At 42.5% G+C, this 22,756-nt stretch overlaps 2 protein-coding genes across 3 annotated transcripts; both read left to right on the top strand.

Moving 5' to 3' along the window:
* Nucleotides 1–2,503: 2,503 nt before the first annotated feature.
* LOC139382812 (FXYD domain-containing ion transport regulator 6-like) lies at nt 2,504–15,424 on the top strand. Of its 2 annotated transcripts, none has more exons than XM_071127031.1 (7): nt 2,504–2,846; nt 11,493–11,546; nt 13,417–13,473; nt 13,592–13,666; nt 13,769–13,811; nt 13,916–13,965; nt 14,184–15,424. In XM_071127031.1, exons 2-7 carry the CDS (start codon nt 11,498–11,500, stop codon nt 14,231–14,233), a joined length of 324 nt encoding a protein of 107 aa, XP_070983132.1. In that variant the 5' UTR covers nt 2,504–2,846; nt 11,493–11,497; the 3' UTR covers nt 14,234–15,424. The 2 variants fall into 2 exon arrangements, with proteins under 2 accessions (XP_070983132.1, XP_070983131.1); XM_071127030.1 differs by having other exon boundaries at nt 13,592–13,684.
* LOC139382226 (phospholemman-like) lies at nt 14,868–21,460 on the top strand. Its single transcript, XM_071126102.1, has 8 exons — nt 14,868–14,913; nt 15,100–15,126; nt 17,610–17,679; nt 19,025–19,062; nt 19,957–19,992; nt 20,242–20,316; nt 20,623–20,654; nt 21,349–21,460. The coding sequence occupies exons 1-8, from the start codon at nt 14,868–14,870 to the stop codon at nt 21,379–21,381; spliced, it is 357 nt and encodes a 118-aa protein (XP_070982203.1). The 3' UTR covers nt 21,382–21,460.
* Nucleotides 21,461–22,756: the final 1,296 nt, after the last annotated feature.

The raw sequence follows: 22,756 nt of genomic DNA, 5'->3' as shown, positions 1-22,756 counted from the left end.
TCAGAGCATGCGCAGACCAGCTGGCTGGTGTGTTTACGGACATATTCAATCAATCCTTATCTCAGTCTGCTGTTCCCACATGCTTCAAGAGGGCCATCATTGTTCCTGTTCCCAAGAAAGCTAAGGTAACTTAGCTAAATGACTATCGCCCTGCAGCACTCACTTCCGTCATCATGAAATGCTTTAAGAGACTAGTCAAGGACCATATCACCTCCACCCTACCTGACACCCTAGACCCTCTCCAATTTGCTTACTGTTCCAATAGGTCCACAGACGACGCAATCGCAATCACACTGCACACTGCCCTAACCTATCTGGACAAGAGGAATACCTATGTAAGAATGCTGTTCATCGAATACAGCTCAGCATTTAACACCATAGTACCCTCCAAACTCGTCATTAAGTTTGAGACCCTGGGTCTCGACCCCGCCCTGTGCAACTGGGTCCTGAACTTCCTGACGGGCCGCCCCCAGATGGTGAGGGTAGGAAACAACATCTCCACCCCGCTGATCCTCAACAGTGGGGCCCCACAAGGGTGCATTCTCAGCCCTCTCCTGTACTCCCTGTTCACCCATGACTGCGTGGCCATGCACAACTCCAACTCAATCATCAAGTTTGCAGACGACACTACAGTGGTAGGTTTGATTACCAACAACGACGAGACGGCCTACAGGGAGGTGGTGAGGGCCCTCGGAGTGTGGTGTCAGGAAAATAACCTCACACTCAATGTCAACAAAATTAAGGAGATGATCGTGGACTTCAGGAAACAGCAGAGGGTGCAGCCCCCTATCCACATCGATGGGACAGTAGTGGAGAAGGTGGACAGTTTTAAGTTCCTTGGCGTACACATCACGGACAAACTGAAATGGTCCACCCACACAGACTGCGTAGTGAAGAAGGCGCAGCAGCGCCTCTTCAACCTCAAGAAGCTGAAGAAATTTGGCTTGTCACCAAAAACACTCACAAACTTTTACAGATGCACAATCGAGAGCATCCTGTCGGGCTGTATCACCGCCTGGTATGGCAACTGCTCCGCCCACAACTGTAAGGCTCTCCAGAGGGTAGTGAGGTCTGCACAACGCATCACCGGGGGCAAACTACCTGCCCTCCAGGACACCTACACCACCCAATGTCACAGGAAGGCCAAAAAGATCATCAAGGACAACAACCACCCGAGCCACTGCCTGTTCACCCTGCTATTATCCAGAAGGCGAGGTCAGTACAGGTACATCAAAGTGGGGACCGAGAGACTGAAAAACAGCTCCTATCTCAAGACCATCAGACTGTTAAACAGCCACCACTAACATTGAGTGGCTGCTGCCAACATACTGACTCATCTCTAGCCACTTTATTAATGAACAAGTGATGTAATAAATGTATCACTAGTCACTTTAAACAATGCCACTTTATATAATGTTTACATACCCTACATTACTCATCTCATATGTATATACTGTACCATGTACCATCTACTGCATCTTGCCTATGCCGTTCGGCCATCGCTCATTCATTAATCTTTATGTGCATATTCTGATTAATTCCTTTACACTTGTGTGTATAAGGTAGTTGTTGTGAGATTGATAGATTACTTGTTAGATATTACTGCATGGTCAGAACTAGAAGCACAAGCATTTTGCTACACTCGCATTAACATCGGCTAACCATGTGTATGTGACAAATCAAATTTGATTTGGGAAGGCCAATTCAATACAGTGTGTAATGCAGTGTAGCCTAGTGTTTATACACACTATTCCAAGAGCGCAAAAACTCAGGAAGTACATTTTCTTAGAAATATAACTTGGCCCTGTGCTTCTCTGAGCATGCTCTTCGTATAGCCCATAGTATAGGCTATGGATCATTTCATTGAGACCACACTAGGCGCACTTGATATTCCACGCCCAGCAGAGAAACAGGGACGAGGGTCATCATCAGGAACTCATCGAGATACTATAATAAGCAACTAATTCTCAAATCCTGAGCAATACAACATTTGATCAATTTGATCAATTACAAATTACATGACCATCCCCTGGACTAAATTTAAAAAAAGACTAAACCCTCCCCCAGACATTGTGACTGCTCCCTAATGTAAATTTCTCTTTCTTTCTTTCTTTCTTTCTTTCTTTCTTTCTTTCTTTCTTTCTTTCTTTCTTTCTTTCTTTCTTTCTTTCTTTCTTTCTTTCTTTCTTTCTTTCTTTCTTCTCAAACATGAGCAATATGACATTTCATTGATTTCAAATCACATAACCCTCCCCTGGACTAAATTTAAAAAAAAGACTAAACCCTCCCCCTGACTGAAATTGAAAAATCATGACCCCCCCCATTTTTCCTCCAGGTAACAATTGTGTACATTTCTACTGCTCCCTAATGTCAATCTCTCTCTCTCTCCAGTCTCCCAATACTGATGGTTTCAACCCAGGCTACACTGTAGCTTACATCAAAAACACAATCAGTGTATATTTGTAACCGGTTGGCGGCCGAAAGCTACGGGTAGATGGCTAGATGCTCACGAACATCAACAGTGGGTCGTGTGTGTGAGGTAGAGAGAGTGGGAGACAGACAGACAGAAAGAACGTGATAGACATCAAGAGACCTTTTGTAATCAATACAAACAGAAGAAACATTGAGATTCTCCAACAAAGATATTGGCAAACTATTTTTACGTTTTGCATTCTAAGTGCGAGAGACGATCAAGAAACCTTCGTGGGACTGCAATTGAACAGCGAGAAGGCACAGATTATAAAAATTGAAACAATAATTACGCTTTGCGAGAAGAAGCTGATCATTGTCGTGGATTGGATTGGGGTCAATCAATTTGTAACTCAACGTCAAGATAATAGAAAGAGGTAAGAAGATTAATTGGGCATGTTTGTTTTTCGACATAATTCAAAAGGGGCGCGTGCGTTCTCATGTCTACAGTGTGTTATTGTCTGCCTAGTTGGAGCTAAATATTTGGAATCTGGTATCTGGTCAAATGAGTGGGATGTATTGGCTAATAAATAATATAGGCAACATTTAATTTCCTGAAATATTGATGTGAATAATGTATTGAGAACTTGTCTCAATGTGTATAGGCCTATGCATGCATAATATAAGTTGCATGATGGATATAAAATATATATATATTCACACATTGCATTTTATTTTACAAAAATAACGTCTGTAAGAGCATTATTCTTTTTTCAAATAGGCCTAAACTATGAAGGTCTCGACTTGTTTTTGTATGCAATAGATTCTAGTGCCGTGAGGGTGTGTCCTTTTTACAGTATGATGTTAGTTCAGCCAAGTCGTCTCGTGCAGGGCAGGCACACAATATTCAACCGTTTGTATAATTAGTCCTAGGCCAAATAGGTCTAAATGGTATGTAGAACGAATTATTTGAAGCGCCTGAATACTCCCCTGTCCACAATACTGGCAAGTCTAGTGGTAAAGCCACAGGTTAGGATCGGTGAAAGTGGCAGACTCGCGGAGCTCGCGCCAGGCACGGTGTCCATGATCAGCTAGCTACACTATCTCGCCTTTGCAAATTCTAAAACACACTCATGCACAGTTACGCAAACTACGGCTATGTCGTAATGTAGGTAACACCAGAGACACACTATAAGCAATGCTATAATATACCAACTGATACAATTATTCGTGAGTTAGTGTCCCTCCCAGTCTCCATTTTGGGCAGTGGTCGGGTGCGCGAAAAAAGCTTATCTGTGGATGATGGATATGTGGTAGGTAGCCTACAATAATTAAACTGAGGCACTTGTGTTCGTTCATCTGGTTGTCATGAGCGGTAGGGGCGTTCCACCAAATGATTACCTTTTGGGTAGTGTAATTAAGTCCCAAAATGTTTTTATTTCACCTTATTTTAACATTATTTCAGAAACAACACGTTCGACTTAATGTAAACGTAATGTAAAATACGTTTTAGCATTTCAAGAAGTTAAATTGAAAAATGAATATTAAGCGCTTATTAAGTGCCAAATAAAGTAACAGGGTTGATGATTTAATCTTAAATAAGCCATATATGCCCCTGTGACAGGGGGAATTGAAGCTTGTTGTGTGCAACAGGGAGCGGCAGTTGAATGCAAGCTTCATAAAAATATGTTCATTTGTAGCCGGTCTTTGTGGGTAATGTATTATGGTCGACCCGCTCAGTTTTCCACCACAAAATACCCGAAAATGGCCAAAAGGAGTAGAACCAGCTCACCTGCCTTAACACTATGATTTGATTGTTAGATGTGCAATGTTTCTTTTGAAAAAATATATTTAAAAAATAAATGGTTTCACCATATTAAAACGAGAGTTCAGTTCACGGAGCAGGGTTGATCTCAAAGCAACAAAATAACTAGGGCTTTACAATGATGGGGGAAAACCTGGAGAAATGTTGGGAGTTACGTGGGTTAAAATCTTCCTAGAAGTCAGAGGGTGCGCTGAGGGGCATGTCACAAGGCAGAATTTTGTCACTTTAGCAAATCTTTTTTTTCATGATAAAAATCAGATTTATGGAATTTGACATGTGGTCTGTATTAATTAAAGGGAGCTTAATATAATAGATTTAAATTAAATATTGCTGCACAATTTCTACTTAAAATATGAAAAGGCACTCTTCTAGTGGAACGACCCCATTGTATAAAGGCTTATGTTGAGCGTGAACAAGGATTAATTAACGCTTGAATCTCATCACTGTGTCCCACCCCTTTCTTCTCTTCTCACGTACTAAAGTTGTTCATGACAATACCATCTCGAGCCCACCTCCCTCCAACTCGGCACACATCCCTCACCGACAGTATTTGGTACTTCGAATAGTAGTCAGCTGATGGAAACAGTTGCCATAGCAATACCATGGCAGTAGGCACGTCCAATGTCTTGTTGTCATGGAGATCTACAATCACGGCGATGGCAAAGACGCTAAGCCATAAGGCATGGGTCTTGCTCCGGAAAGGATCTTGATGCCCTGTATTTTGTGCTAATTCATCATTTGCTTGTATTATAATACGTCTGGAACACATAATGAGAATGAGAAGGTTGTAGTAAAGCCACAGATGTGGCACGCACACACACGCCTGAGAGCTAATCAGCGGCAGCGGCATTGTGGAGAGCTATAGGTAACTGCCAAAATAAAGGAAACACTTGAGTAAATGAGAGTTCTGGAAGCTCTGGTGTGGGTTGCTTTTTCCTGGCATGGTAAACGGCAATAAAATCATAGCCATTCTGGTGAACCATTTCTATCCATCTCTTCCAGGATGATTATGGCTATGCCTCCATAGGATGACAATGCCCAGACACTTGTAGAATCTATACTAAGGTGTATTGTTCCAGAGATGCATTGTATACCAAGGTGCATTGTTCCAGAGATTTCTGTAAGTCTTTAGCTGACACTAGGCTTCTTCTTAACCTCATTCTGGGACGGCCACTCCTAGGGAGAGTAGCAACAGTGCTGAACTTTCTCAATTTATAGACAATTTGTCTTACTGTGGACTGATGAACATCAAGGATTTTAGAGATACTTTTGTAACCCTTTCCAGCTTAATGCAAGTCAACAATTCTTAATCTGAGGTCTTCTGCGATCTCTTTTGTTCGAGGCATGGTTCAAATCAGGCAATGCTTCTTGTGAATAGCAAACTCACATTTTGTGAGTGTTTTTTATAGGGCAAGGCAGCTCTAACCAACATTTCCAATCTCGTCTCATTGATTGGGACTCCTGGTTAGCTGACTCCTGGCTCCAATTAGCTTTTGGAGAAGTAATTAGCCTAGGGCTTCACATACTTTTCCCCAACCTACACTGTGAGTGTTTAACTGATATATTCAATATAGACAAGAAAGATTCAATCATTTGTGTGTTAGTTTATTAGTTTAAGCGCACTGTGTTTTGTCTACTGTTGTGACTTAGATGGAGATCAGATGAAATTTGATGACCAATTTATGCAGAAATCCAGGTATTTCCAAATGTTTCACATTTTGCCACTGTAGATATGGGAACTTTTACATGAGTCTGGGTGTCCCAGAGAAATAGCGATCAGTACCAAATTGACATAGAAATAACAATAATGGGTAAGATCCATAGAGGAATCATGCTCCAGCAGTTAGATCACAATGCTCCCAACTTTCATTTCACACAACCATACCATACACTCTAAACTAAAAAAAGTGCCATCTAGGATTTAAACGGGTTCTTTAGCTGTCCTCATAGGAGTACCCGTTGAAGAAACCTTTTTGGTAACAAGTAAAACCCTTTCGAGTCCCATGTACAACCCTTAACAGTTTGAGCTCCACGTAGAACCACGGAACCAAAAAGTGATCTACATTGAACCCTTTTGGAACCATTTTTTTTCTAAGATCATGGCCTAGACACTCACAAACAAAGGTGTGAGCGTTGAGGTGTGAAAAGATTCACACTCACACAGAGAAGGAAGATATACAACGGGTCACAACACACGACAGCATTTCCACTATGACGTTCATTCCGATGTCTTCTTCCACATGCATAATTCATCATTCATGGTCTTGGGCTCGAGTCATAGCTCCCTCCCTGGGGATTGTTGCTTCTGTAGATGTCCACACCGACGTCACCCCAGGATGCCGCTGCTTCTGCCTCCGTTTCTGCCTGCCCTTCCCCCCTCTGCTCTACCCTTCCCCCTCCTAGCTCAGACAAAGCGAGGTGCTGGCAGCACCATGGGACTGAAACGTGACACATACAAACAATGGCCTGACAAAAGTGGGTTAAGGAGAGGCATAGAGGCCAGTGAATCGGGTGGCACTTCTCATTTCTAGCGAGGGAGGTGAACTCGAGTGTCTGTGCCACTAGCGCTGGCCTGGCTGGCGGTGCCACACCCCAACAGCAGCTTTCCCACGGGATTCTGAGAGATATGGCCAAATTGTCAACCTCTGATCTGAGAGGTAGAACTGGTTGAATTGCACTTTCCCACTGGGTGGAATTTCAGACTGTTGACATTATGTTTTTCTTGCCCTCTGGTCCTGATCGTTAGACAGTGAACAGCAGGTCATTCCTCACTGTCAGTTAGGGCTAGGTTACGTATAAAATTAACTCAATTATTTAGAATGCATGTTTTAGTGCGATTCCAAATGCCTGTATGGCAAGATTCACATTTTTACATTTGTTTTGTTTTCATGAGCCTTTATGTCCGCTTGCTCTTACGTTGTCTTTTTGGTCTCGCCTCCTTCGCTCCTTCTGTGCTGTGTGCACCTTCCTATGTCCACACCCACACACCAAGTCCCTACCCTTGCCACTCACAAAAAACAAAGATGAGGGATCACTTCTTCCTCTCTGACAAGCGGTTTCCACTCGCTATTTGCATTTGAGGTTTGTTCCAACAGAATCGGTCATATGGACACCGCAACACATGGAGACATTATTTTACTGTAATAGAGGAGACGTTAACCTTTCTAACCATAAGTTTGTTATGTCCCACCTCTTCAAATTGCGCGCAGAGCAGACACTACTAAATAGGAGTATCAATGAAGGTTGATTCTGGAAAATGTTGCCTAAGTATAATTTCAAAAGCCCTTAATTCAATTTGATTATTGCTGACTGTTTGAAATGCGGTGCATTTGACCTTGAATTGTGCAACAACGTTTATTTAGAGGTACAGTATAGTTCGTGATCGGCCATTAAAAAAAAATGGAAATATGATTTTTAGGCCATATTGCAGAGCCATAATATTCAACTCTGAGGTAAACACTACTGAATGGACCTCAGTGGCTTGTATTTGCTATCATGCCCCAGCCTCCTCCCTCGCCCCATTCGCTGTCAGCCTTTTCCTATCCCTCCTTATCAGCTTGTTGAAAAGGTTAAAAGGGTTTTGAATATAAATACTTAGTTCTGGTTGGACTAATAGCTTGTACTGTGCTGCTCAGTCCTGTGTTTTGATTGTGTCTAACATAGTGTAGACTAGTAGTAGAAGTCTGGAGCTTTGATAAGGGTGCCTAATCCCCCTAAATGTCATCCAAGGTGTCACTTCGCCTTTACCTTTGCTATGTTAACGCACTATCAGTACCATTAGCAATGTAGCTTATGTGTAAGAGTTCTAAGTGGGGTCCTCTATGCCTCCCTCTCTCTACATGCATACATGCATGCATACATACATACACACATACACACACACACACACACACACATACATACATACATACATGCATACACACACACACACACACACACACACACACACACACACACACACACACACACACACACACACACACACACATACATACATACATACATACATACATACATACAGTTGAAGTCGGAAGTTTACATACACTTAGGTTGGAGTCATTAAAACTCGTTTTCAACCACTCCACACATTTCTTGTTAACAAACTATAGTTTTGGTAAGTTGGTTAGGAAATCTACTTTGTACATGATACAAGTCATTTTTCCAACAATTGTTTAGAGACAGATAATTTCACTTATAATTCACTGTATCACACTAAGTTGACTGCCTTTAAACAGCTTGGAAAATTCAAGAAAAGTATGTCATGGTTTTAGAAGCTTCTGATGGGCTAATTGACATCATTTAAGTCAATTTGAGGTGTACCTGTGGATGTATTTCAAGGCCTACCTTCGAACTAAGTGCCTCTTTGCTTGACATCATGGGAAAATCAAAAGAAATCAGCCAAGACCTCAGAAACAAAATTGTAGACCTCCACAAATTTGGTTCATCCTTGGGAGCAATTTCCAAACGCCTGAAGGTACCACATTCATCTGTGCAAACAATAGTACGCAAGTATAAATATCATGGGACCACACGGCCATCATACCGCTCAGGAGATAAACGTACTTTGGTGTGAAAAGTGCAAATCAATCCCAGAACAATAGCAAAGGACCTTGTGAAGATGCTGGAAGTAAAACGAGTCCGATATCGACATAACCTGAAAGGCCGCTCAGCAAGGAAGAAGCCCCTGCTCCAAAACCACCATAAAAAAAACAGACTACGGTTTGCAACTGCACATGGGGACAAAGATCGTACTTTTTTGAGAAATGTCCTTTGATCTGATGAAACAAAAATAAAACTGTTTGACCATAATGACCATCGTTATGTTTGGAGGAAAAAGCCGAAGAACACCATCCCAACCATGAACCAAGGGGGTGGCAGCATCATGTTGTGGGGGTGCTTTGCTGCAGGAGGGACCGGTGCACATCACAAAATAGATGGCATCACGAGGAAGGAAAATTATGTGGATATTTTGAAGCAACATCTCAAGACATCAGTCAGGAAGTTAAAGCTTGGTCGCATATGGGTCTTCCAAATGGACAATGACGCCAAGCATACTTTCAAAGTTGTGGCAAAATGTCTTAAGGACAACAATGTCAAGGTATTCGACTGGCCATCACAAAGCCCTGACCTCAATCCTATAGAAAATTTGTGGGCAGAACTGAAAAAGAGTGTGCGAGCAAGGAGGCCTACAAACCTGACTCAGTTACACCAGCTCTGTCAGGAGGAATGGGCCAAAATTCACCCAACTTATTGTGGGAAGCTTGTGGAAGGCTACCCGGAACGTTTGACCCAAGTTAAACAATTGAAAGGCAATGCTACCAAATACTAATTGAGTGTATGTAAACTTCTGACCCACTGGGAATGTGATGAAAGAAATGAAAGCTGAAATAAATAATTCTCTCTCTATTATTCTGACATTTCAATTTTTTTTAAGAAATTGGTGATCCTAACTGACCTTCAGATAGGGAATTTTTACTCAAATTAAATGTCAGGAATTGTGAAAAACTGAGTTTAAATGCATTTGGCTAAGGTGTATGTAAACTTCTGACTTCAAATGAACATACTGTATATTTTTATATATATATATTTTATCTATATCTATATATCTATCAGATGGGTAAAAAGGACAGGATGTGATGATTGAATAAGGAAGAGGATAGGAATGCTGTGTTGAACAACGAGAGGGTGTAAAGTCAAAAGTCACAACGCCGCTTGACGGTGTTGAGGTTGTAGCAGCTGTTAAGCCTCAATCACCACTCAGATGAACCCGCCCCCCTCTCGGAGAAGACCTCGGCCACATCTGTTGATGTCTATTACCCTTCACCACACATCCTCATCCACTCTGTAGACTTCCTCCCTGCCTGTGTATCCCCTGCTTATGAGTAGCCCAGGGTTATAGGGCCTGGGATGGGTGGTGACTGACTGAATGAGAGGATCATGAATGCAACATTGTCCTATTTAGTGCAGCTAGGGAGGGTGGTGGGAGTAGACACAACATCACAGAGCCAGACATAACAACCCACTAATGTTTGCTCTGTGGTGACTGGTGGTTGAGTGCTATGGTCCCAGTCATAACCCAAAACCTGTCTGGATATAGAAAACAGCAGGCATATTAAGCACACATACTGTTACCGGGTAGAATTGTGATAACATGCAACCAGGTAAAACATGCAGCCAGTTTACGGACTAAAAGGAATCCACGTAACTGTGTGTAGAGACTTACTGTACTCGACTGAGAAGTCAGTTTGGCTTTTGCATGCGTTGCTCTTAATGCCATGAATGACAAATATGCAAAACGTGTAGATCAGTGAATAATTGCCTGCATTCAACATGACCAACATAATGTGTGCTCTGAAGCCACTCTCCACCAGTTCATTAGGCCATTTGTTACCCAATTACTAAGTGCCCTATCATTAAGGAAATGACCTGCGTCCAGAACATGACTCCTCCCAGAAAAAACGTCAACCCTGTGACCATGGGGCTGGGCTCGCCACTTAAAGCTGTTTCAAGGGCAAGGTCTTTAAGGGAGTTTGGAGGTGAACAGTGGACAAGCAGCATCTGGACTGTGATGCTAATGGCTTGGGTCCTGTTTAGCCGAATGTGTTCTCTCCCCTTGCAATCTTCATGGTGGTATCAATAAAGAATACGCTCCATGGGAAGTGGGGCACAGAACATGGAGAACAGAGATGGAAAGAGAGACGGGAAAAGAGAGGAGAGGAGAGGAAAAACAATGGAGGGATTGGTGTCATCTCTTTGCCTGGAGGGCAAGTTTCTTTCCATAAAAAGCCTGAATCTACTGTGGTATTGTAACCATCTTGTCTTTTGTCTGTAGTGGGCCCATCTTCAACCCATTACTCTCATAACTCCGGCAGCTTGGCAACTTTTACATCTAGTTTCTATTCCCACCAAGATGTCTGTGTAGTACTGGTTTGAGAATGTTTCTGAAAAATAGACACTTGATTGGTAAAAAATGAATGGACCAATACCAATCTGTCTGCAGGCATTGGGGCTCACATCTGCCTGATTTAGTATCATTATCTATCTACCAGTGTATGTTTCATTTAATGTTATGTCATAAGAATAAAGTTTAGTGGGTTACACAACAGGTTGGTTCAATAGACGGGTGATGTGGGGGCTGTTTTCCAACCTTGCATATGAGTCTGTGTGAGCATGTGTGTCTTGGTGTGTATGTGAGTGGCATGCAACCAACTAAAACAGTTCTCTCTCGCTCTATTTCTTTCTCTCTCTCTTTCTGCAGTTACCATGGAAACTGTTCTGTTCTTCCTCTTTTCACTCCTGGTGTATGTGGCTGGTAAGTGCCCCCTCCACCACCACTAACACCACTACCACCAACACCACTACTGCTCTATCCACAGGGAGGCAGGAGACACAGGGGGAGGGCCATGGCATGACATGGCAGGCATGGGGTCTGAGGCTTCCTTCATTTGCATGCGTAGTACAGTGTGTCTGTGTGTTGATATGTATATCCCAAGTATAATGTAATATACTGTATATCCCAAGTTTAATGTACTATACTGTATATCCCAAGTATAATGTACTATACTGTATATCCCAAGTATAATGTACTATACTGTAAATTCCAAGTACTATGTAATATACTCCATATCACAAGTATATTTAGGCCATGACACACACACGCATTAACTGTAACTCTGCCACACACACACACATTATTATGCCATTAAGATTCTAAGTGTGAAGTCAGGGGTTCAGTACATCACTGGAGAGAGCAACTGAGCCATCCATGTCATCTGGTGTTATCCAGACTTTTGCTTGTCTGCCAATCGGACGAACCTTCCACATTCTATTGCTTTGGCTTTTTCCCACCTGTCTTCAGTTCACATTCTTTTCCACCTCCCTCTTTTCCTGCCCTCCTTTCTTCTCCCCGTATCCCCTCCATCCTTTCATCTGTGTTTTGTTCACACCGTCTGTTCTGGTTTCTCTTCCTTTCCTCCTTTCTTCTTTTGTCTCTCGTCTCCGTCTCCAGACTATACATCTCTCCTTTTCCCTCTTCCCTTTCTCTGTCTCCAGATGTACATTTTCCTCCATTAATCTCCCTCCCACTATAATTCCTTGTTTTTCGTGCACTCACTCCCCATTCAGTGTGACTCTCTGTCTGTTGATATGAGTATACATGCTGAGTAGAGTGCGCGCACACACACACACACACACACACACACACACACACACACACACACACACACACACACACACACACACACACACACACACACACACACACACAATGGGGTTGTGGAGCAGATATAAAGTCTGGGGTTTGTGCACTGGGCCAGACAGTGTTTGTGTACTGGGGAATTTAGGAAATGAATTGACACAGGGAGCGAGGGTTAAAAGAATACAGTAGGGGAGGAGGAGGAGGACGGGGAGGTAACTGAGGTAGTCCATTCAACAAATCATCCACAAGGCCAGTGCCATTGCACAACCGGATGTGAATATCGTAACCTGTCAAGATCCCTATCCAAGCTCTGGATGTGAATACCGTAACCTGTCAAGATCCCTATCCAAGCTCTGGATGTGAATACCGTAACCTGTCAAGATCCCTATCCAAGCTCTGGATGTGAATACCGTAACCTGTCAAGATCCCTATCCAAGCTCTGGATGTGAATACCGTAACCTGTCAAGATCCCTATCCAATCTCTGGATGTGAATACCGCAACCTGTCAAGATCCCTATCTAAGCTCTGGATGTGAATGCTGTAACCTGTCAAGATCCCTATCCAAGCTCTGGATGTGAATACCATAACCTGTCAAGATCCCTATCCAAGCTCTGGATGTGAATACCGTAACCTGTCAAGATCCCTATCCATGCTCTGGATGTGAATACCGTAACCTGTCAAGATCCCTATCCAAGCTCTGGATGTGAATACCGTAATCTGTCAAGATCCCTATCCAAGCTCTGGATGTGAATACCGTAACCTGTCAAGATCCCTATCCAAGCTTTCTCTCTTGCTCTCTTTCTCTCGCTCTCTCGCTCTCTCTCAGCAGTCGCAGACCCATGTGCCGAGGGTGAGTAGCCTGTCTGTAATCAATGTGTTTAACCATGTTAGCCCCATTATACTACTAGGTATGTACAGCGTTGAAAACTGCTACGATCGTTAGATGTTCTATATGGCTTGTATCTAATTTCCTTGCCTTTCTCAGTGCCTGTATTTTCAGATGGTGAAAAGGAGAAGAAAGAGGTGGACCCATTTGTCTATGGTAAGTAGACCCCTGTAAGTGGGTATTGATGCTCTTCCCCATCAACTGACAATGTTGCAATAGCCATGAAAGAAGACTTTCATAAGTAGCCGTCCCTCCTCTCTGTGTGTCTGTGTAGACTATCATAGCCTGCGGATCTGTGGACTGGTCTTTGGTGTGGTACTCTTCGCGCTGGGCATCCTCCTCATCCTCAGTAAGTCTTCATACTTCAGTAAGTCTAACTACGCCACACATACTTATTGGCTCTTTGATTGTTGATTTTAAGATCATGATCATGACTTGTTGTCCGCTCTAGGCCGAAAATGTCGCTGCTGTCCCAATCAGGAGAAGAAGCTCAAGTAAGTCAGCAATTGTGCCTGATTGGTCGATTATATTTCTGCTCTGTTGTTATGGGGCTGTGTTCTCCATCTCTGGTCACCATGACATCCAATGTCTATCGCAGGGCCCCTGGAGACGAAGAGGCTACGGCAGAGACCCTGATCGTGTCCAAAGGTGAGAGATTTGTCTCTACCCACTCACCCCTCACACACCCACTGGAACAACCTTGACACCAATCCATAGTTGTGTTCAACCATTGGGAATGATTATTCGTAGTCGATGCCTAGGTTCCCCCTATGTTTCGGCCACTTTGAAATGACTACTCCAACCTCGATGACTTTTCATGAGGTCATATGAGTTTCCTTGATTCCCCCTCTTCTGTCCGAACACAGCTAAGGAGCCGGAGCCAGAGCCCGAGCCTGAAGCTAAGGCTGAGAACTGAGTCAGCCCAACCAGACTGCCTCCCCACCTGACTGACGATCAACCATATCTGCCACTGAACAACCAGTGGTGGAAAAAGTACCCAATTGTCATATTTGAGTAAAAGTAAAGATTCCTTAATAGAAAATGACTCAAGTAATAGTGAAAGTCGCCCAGTAAAATACTACTTGAGTAAAAGTCCAAAAGTATTTGATTTTAAATATACTTAAGTATCAAAAGTAAATGTAATCTCAAAAATATATCAAAGTATAAATCATTTCAAATTCCTTATATTAGGCAAACCAGGATGGTCATGGGCACAGTTCAACACTCAGACATCATTTACAAACAAAGCATTTGTGTTTCGTGAGACCGCCAGATCAGAGGCAGTAGGGATGACCAGGGATGTTCTCTTAAAATGTGTGAATTTGACAATTTTACTGTTCTGTTAAGCATTCAAAATGTAACGAGTACTTTTGGTTGTCGGGGAAAATATATGGAGTAAAAAGTACATTATTTTCTTTAGCTGTAAAAGTCAAAGTTGTCAAAAATATAAATAGTAAAGTACTTAAGTGGTACTTTAAAGTATTTTTACTTAAGTACTTTACACCACTGTGAACCACTACCTAAGGACCAACACAATAATGATGATGACGATGGCAACAAAGATGATGACGCTGACAAAGATGATGCAGAAGAATTGTGAAGAATGAAGACGATGCAACAGGAATACTGTGCGACCACAGGACAAGGGATAGGAGTGTGTAGAGGTGGGTGGGGGGGGGGGGATAATGCAGATGTAAATCAACCTTGAACCTATTGTTCCGTGCTCTGTGCCCGTGTACGTGTCTCAGTGATCTCGTGTGTACCTGTGCCTTTCTGCGACAGTCGGTCTCCAGTTTGTCGTCTTAGCCAGTGACACCTTTTTGCAGATCGCCTTTACCACAGTTCTTAATAATTAGAGATGTGTCAAGAAATGTTGTTCGTGTTTGTGTTTAGCTTATATTCTGTGTTTCTATCGTCTTTAGGTTCTAGAGTTTACTGTTTGCTATATTTTATCAGAGTTGTTATTATCACTTTCACTCTTGTAACAATTGTCCTTAATGACGTTTATCACGTGGTAGATTATATACAATATATACACTACCGTTCAAAAGTTTGGGGTCACTTAGAAATGTCCTTGTTTTTTTTTTAAAGAAAAGTGCATTTTATGTCCATTAAAATAACATCAAATTGATCAGAAATGCAGTGTAGACATTGTTAATGTTGTAAATGACTATTGTAGCTGGAAACTGCACATTTTTTTAATGAATATCTACATAGGAGTGCAGAGGCCCATTGTCAGCAACCATCACTCCTGTGTTCCAATGGCATGTTGTGTTAGCTATTCCAAGTTAAGCATTTTAAAAGGCTAATTGATCATTAGAAAACCCTTTTGCAATGATGTTAGCACAGCTGAAAACTGTTGACCCTTATTAAAGAAGCAATAAAACTGGCCTTCTTTAACCTAGTTGAGTATATGGAGCATCAGCATTTGTGGGTTCGATTACAGGCTCAAAATGGCCAGAAAAAAATTACTTTCTTCTGAAACTCGTCAGTCTATTCTTGTTCTGAGAAATTAAGGCTATTCAATGTGAGAAATTGCCAAGAAACTGAAGATCTTATACAACGCTGCGTACTACTCCCGTTACAGAACAGCACAAACTGGCTCTAACCAGAATAGAAACAGGAGTGGGAGGCCCCGGTGCACAACTGAGCAAGAGGACAAGTACATTAGAGTGACTAGTGACCAGTTTGAGCTTTTAGCAGTTTTCAGCTGTGCTCACATAATTGCAAAAGGGTTTTATAATGATCAATTAGCCTTTTAAAATGATAAACTTGGATTAGCTAACACTATGTGCCATTGGAACACAGGAGAGATGGTTGCTGATAATTGGCCTCTGTATGCCTATGTAGATATTTCATAAAAAATCAGACGTTTCCAGCTACAATAGTCATTTACAACATTAACAATGTCTACACTGTATTTCTGATCAATTTGAGGTTATTTTAATGGACAAAAAAATGTTTTTTTTTTTTTTTTTTAAACAAGGACATTTGTCCCAAAACTTTTGAACTGTAATGTACATGTAAAATATACTAGTATAAATACCCTATACACAGTATACAGTTCTAGCTATATATATTTCAATATATGTGTGCATGTGTGGGTACATGAGTTTGGGTGGTTTGTATGTGTGTCTGAGAGGTTGTGTGTATTTGGCTGTGTTGCGAGAATGCAACTGCCACAGTTTGCTGACCAAGCACAAGAATGCATCAGAGTTAACTAGGAGCTCACCAACAGTAGTCACTGTAGTGAAGTGAGCTCCTACATCAGCTGTATCACTGCCTTGTCCTAGACAACCGTCCAATCTAGTCTCCTGCTCTGTCATTGGCCGAGCCGGGGCGATACCGCCCTCAGAGGCAGGCTATGATTGGACGGTTCCCACACCCACACCAGTGCGGCAAATCTGTGTCCTCTTATTGTTTAGTTGAGAGGTTACGGTAGCCGGTTGAGCGTTGTGTGATCGACCATGCGTTTAGTTAGTGAAAGAGCGGGTCTTACGTGTGACTGAGAGAGTGTGTGTAGATACTAAGTGTGCCAGAGTCATAGTTTTAGCCGCCAGAATTAGGTGAAGGAAATCAAAGGAAAAGATCATTTGCTCTGTGTCAGACGTCAGGTAAAAGCTTACGGTCACGCGGTCAGATGCATGGAGTCTTATGCAGAGTGTCATTGTTACAACCAACAACAGCAACAACAACAAAACACACTGTCACGACAATAAGTAACTAGCTCTGTTCACTCTGTGCATGAGGTTGTACTGTATAGCTGTATTTTGTGCTTTTGACATCGAAATAAAAGAGTCTATCGCCAATAACCTTCCCCTATTTGTTTACTTCTACAGTTTTAGTTGTAATGTTATGGTTTACATGTACTTATTTGGAGAAAAATAGCCACCAACCACTGATTCTGATTCTGGTCATAATTGTGGTAAGCTACAAAGTCACACTACCAAGAACTACAACACAATGACAGTGCAATAAACCTGCCCATTTCTAACTCAAAGTCAATCAAGGTTGCGGGAGTGCTACTTCAAAAGTAGGGTACAAAGTGGCGTGCATTTCCTCCTAGGTTAGTCACAGTAATGTGAACACTGCGCCTCAAATGATTCCAAAGGTTACCATCTCACACTATATATCGGCCCTGAAGGCCACGCTTTATAGGCCTATAAACATGTAAATGGATGGCTGGTGGGGTAGGGAAGGCTGTAAGGCCGGACAGGCTGAATTATGAGAGGGGGGGGGTGGGGGGGGGGGGGGGGGGGTGGACGAGGAAGGAGGTGACTGGACTGCAGCAGGCTACAAGAGGCAGAAGGAGGCACAACTGAGAGGATCTCACATAGCCAGAGGAGCCTTCCAACACCACAGGTGAGTCCAACCTGGATCTCCCGAATGTAATGGCTAGAGATTGATAGACCGTCGGTGCTTCAAATACATAATACTTGGTGATACCGAGGAGTACTTGTTGGATGAGTGTATACCTACCTACTTGTTGAATTATCGTTTATTTAACTCATAAGCAATCACTGCTCTCTAGTTTGGAAATACTGTGGAGTTGGGGAAAGGGCCAGCTTTTCATGCATCATCTGCTTTTGATTCCAAACTTTATCATATCAATAACTTGGTGTATTACTCTTCTATACATTTATATTGATCAGTGGGAAGGAAAAACTCTACTGGTCATTATGACATTATATGACATTATCGGACAAGCGATAAGCTTATTGATGTTGACTTTTGTCAGGGTGCTCTACAAATCACACCAAATGTTATTTGTCACATGCGCCGAACGCAACGGTGGTAAACTTTAGCGCAAAATGCTTGCTTCATGAGCCCTTCCCAACGGCGCAGAGTAAAAAAATAATAACAATCCCATATTGAGGACATGTAAAGCAGTAATATTCTTGTCCCACATGAATGAATGCCTTTCAGAGGGTGATTGTAGGGGGTGTCAAGGTTAATGAGTTGACGTTTAGGCAGTTGCTAAAGTATGTCACACATGCATCGAAAAACCACACACACAGAATACTTGAACACGTACGTTTACACACAGGCACATACACTGTCACATATTTCACAACTAGTACTTACACACGCGTGAGACTGTCCGAACAAAATGGACTCAGGGATATTTGGATCTTACAATCCATGTAAGTTAATGATTAAAGGCACAGAGATTTAGATCAAAAGAACAGAACAGTGTACTGTGTACTGTGTGTGGGTGTGTGTGTGTGTGTGTGTGTGTGTGTAAATCAATATCTTTACTACCCTCTCTAGCAATTAGTCAGATATCAAGGCTAAATATGAAGAACCAGCGAAACCAATTTGTTTGGACTTCTAGAGTTCCTTAACCTGTCAACAGACTTTCATATAAGCTAGATAAAACCCTTAAAAAACATTCCCCAGATTTATTAAAAACAGATTATTGAATTGTAATCTGTCTGAATCCATAACCACGAGACAGTGGGTTTCAGAACTAAAATAATTCCTGTTTTCATTGGTAATGCTACTGACATAAATGATTTGCTAACTAGACAAACAAAAATATGTTACATATTGACTCATTTTACCCCGTCAGCGATGCCGGTGTGAAACCAAAACAGATTTTCTAAGCATACCATACTACAATGAATGACCAGGGACCCAGCAAATGTTATTGTAGACATGGATATAGCTTTTGTATATCTCATACTCATTTCCTTCATCCTAACAGCCACTCACACAGACCAGCCATCATGTCCGCCGCCGGAGGTACGTTTTACATCACTGAATTTCAATTACCGGTACTAGACACAAATAGCCCGTTTTGTCCCCCGAGAAGTTTAACGTTTTGACTCTCCTTGTTATATTATAGTTCATGATGATTTTCCATTATACATTTCATTTGTCCTATATACACACACACACAAAAAAAAGATTTACAACCTGGAGATCATGCCCATAGGTGTCCCCTCTGGTCTCAGGTCTCTGTTATACCATGGGTTTATCAGGCAATAGCCACAACCTGTGGCCTGATCATGTTTCATGTACATCATTAGCCAGTCAGGTAACGGGCAGAACGCCACAGGGAATCATGTGCTAGCTCATTGTTCTAGCCACATAGTAAACATTCATTTACTATGCTGTGGCTACAGCTGTCTAGCTCCGCAGTGCACTGCAGTACATATCCCAAAGCACCTTCACAAACTCAAACAAACCACTCTGTCACTACTGCCTCCTGTTGACCGAGTGAGAAACAACATATTGGTGTGATCTGCTCTGGGAGATTTACCTTGACTTTCTGTGGGCCAGGTTTACTTTTGAGTCGGTCTTATATTGTTAGAAACCGGGTCGTGCGAACCCTGGATGCTGATTGGCTGAAAACCATGGTACTGAAAATGAGACAATATACCACGGGTATGACACAAAACCACTTGTTTACTGTTCGTATTACGTTGGTAACCTGTTTATAATAGCAATAAGGTACCTCAGGGGTTTGTGGTAGCCCCCAAACCTAGGCCCCCCAGATGGCAATAACGGCCACAGGGCTGGGACAACAGTACGTTTCTCTGTCTATTCTATTTCTGTCACTCCTCTGAGTGTACCGGCCTGTGGAGTGTGGATATCCTCTTGGATCTTATCTTGTGTTCTCTGCTCTCTCCTCAGCTCCCGAGTACGACCCTGATGCAGAATTTGTGTATGGTAAGAGACAACAAAATGATACTGCACAAAAATGGTTTTCTGATGAAGATAGTCATTTGGTAATTTCATAATGCCTAATGGCACGGAGAGAATGAGTGAGAGACAGAGAGACAGAGAGACAGACAGACAGACAGACAGACAGAGAGACAGAGAGACAGACAGACAGACAGACAGACAGACAGACAGACAGAGAGAGAGAGATATGTTACCATATGTGAGCTTATGATGAGTGTGTCCTCTGTGTTGTAGACTACCAGACTCTGCGTATTGGAGGTCTGACCTTCGTTGCAGTCATCATGATCCTGTCGGTTCTCCTGCTGGCCAGTGAGTCTCCAGGCCAGACTGTGTGTGTGTGTGTGTGTGTGTGTGTGTGTGTGTGTGTGTGTGTGTGTGTGTGTGTGTGTGTGTGTGTGTGTGTGTGTGTGTGTGTGTGTGTGCGTGTGCGTGTGCGTGTGTGTGTGTGTGTGTGCACTCTCTCCAACCTGACTGACTTAAAGCGATTAAACAACCCCACCTTAAACCAATTTATCGATAGTGTTCTCTATTACCTTGCTGTCTGGGGGCATGGGGAGTGCTGTAATAGGCTGTATCATCATTACTCACTGATTGGTTTTCTCTCTCATCCCCTAGGCAACAAAATCCGCAGGTGTGGAAAGCCCAGGGTGAGTGTCCTCATATCAGACAATAGAATACAAATAAGAGGAGATATAGGCTACATCTTGAGTATGAGAGGCAGTCCACATCCCTCCTCCACCGGTCAATCAATGAATATGTGGTGTTGTAGAAACCGTAGGGATCCATTGAGCAAGTTGCTCTCAGAGAAAGCAGTTGTGAAGCAGTATTTAAGTGACATCTGCTGGTCATTTTGAGACATAGAGTAAGGGGTCTGGAAGACAAACTTGGCTGAAGCGCTTGGCTCCTACAAGGAGCGTAGGCCGTTGATGAATGCCCTCCATCTCACTCGGTTTGGGACACATTTTTCCAGGTCACACCAGTTGTGGCAGCTCTCAGTCATTTCTGCCTTGACTTCTCTCCTCCAAGTGTTTCTTGGGTACTGGAAGAATACGAGATTATTCATGAATGAGGAATCATGGTCCACAATGTACTGTACAATACCGTACTCCTAATGAATCAGTTATACATATTACTGTATGTAATAGTACCAGTAATTCAGGCATTCATTTACAGTCGTACCAAAATCCACAAGTTAAATACTTGTCTATGTTAGATCTACTACACCTGAAGGGAGGAATATAAATGGCATTGTAACAGTCACTATTTCCACAAGAGAATATCCAGTGAAGATCCAGTGAGTTCTGTTGTTAACGTCTTGTCCCTCTGCTATGTGTGTTCCAGGAAAGAAAGGTCGAAGAGAAACCCCTAGCGTAGGACGGCTGGGCGCTTGTATGTTGTTGACTGTAATGTGTGAGGCTGCATTCCTTTTTGTATTGATAAACTGTGGACCCACTGTCGCTGTCCTGTGTTTTACTACAAAGTATGTTTGAAAATCAACCCGTGTGAATGTGTTAGGGTGTTCTACCGGGACGGCCAGGTAACCTATCCGTGAAGAGCGTTTGAAAAATCTGTCCACGCGCCATTGAGCAAGGCACTTAACCCAAATGGATCCTGTAAGTCGCTCTGGATAAGAGCATCTGCTAAAATAGTCGTCACTGGGATTGTAACTCTATGGTGTTAGGCATATACTGACTGGCCAACTAGTTCTATAGCCTCCGTGTTAGCAGAAGCCTACAATGAGCCACTGCCAAGTGGTCTCGATATTAAATGGCTCAGAAAGTTAAGTGCCCAGTAACCATAAAATGTGATGGTTCAAACCCTGCTGTCGCCTCTTAATTGTTTCGGTAATGAATGAAGTTAGAGACTGTCCCATCCCTACATGTAACATATGTGGCCACGAGATGGCAGCAAAACATATTATTTGGCCATGGCAATAGACTTGTCTTGCGCTATTTATCACACCTGAAAAACTACCGGGGGGTTCATTAGCCGGATTCCGTTGCAAAACGTTTCATCTGTTTAATCCGAAAGCTGTTGAGTTCCGAAATTGTAGTTCAGTCGTGTCCTTCATTTAAAAAAAATAATAATTTAAAAGCGGGTGGAAGTTACTTCCGCTTTGGAGCGTGGAAGAATTGTTCATTTACAGATGTGTGCAGCTTGTGCCAAACACTTCGTACACTATTCGGATTGGAAAGGCAATGGGCGGAAACCATAAAATTAAAATTAACTACAACTTCCGTTTTTTTTAAGAACCCAACAGCTTTACGAAACGTTGTGCGAGCGTTTGGAGTAAACGGTTTCTGTTGCGCATTTTAATAGACCAGTAGGCTTAGCAGTGTCCTTCTGTAAACACCATCCTCCACCCCCACAACAGCCACACTGTGTTAGGGCGTACAAACACACACATACATGCACATACCCACTAATTTAGTTGTCATCATTATATTGTGAACATAATCTTTCGCTCTCTTTCAACGTGTTCTTGATCACCCTCTCCCTCTCTCTCACACACACACACACACACACACACACACACACACACACACACACACACACACACACACACACGCTCATGCATGCACGCAGGCAGGAACACACACACCTACCCTGTAGGCTAAATGGGTGAATATCTTATGGACATTTAACAAAACAGCCAAAATTGTGGCTTAGAGTCTCAGCTATTACAAATCATCCCATCTTTTATGTGCTATCCTTTCCATGAATTCCCATGATCTAGCAATCTGTCATA

Source organism: Oncorhynchus clarkii, chromosome 24 (assembly GCF_045791955.1).
Source record: "Oncorhynchus clarkii lewisi isolate Uvic-CL-2024 chromosome 24, UVic_Ocla_1.0, whole genome shotgun sequence".
Taxonomy (NCBI): Eukaryota; Metazoa; Chordata; class Actinopteri; order Salmoniformes; family Salmonidae; genus Oncorhynchus; species Oncorhynchus clarkii.
This window is presented reverse-complemented; position numbering and strand designations above follow the sequence as displayed.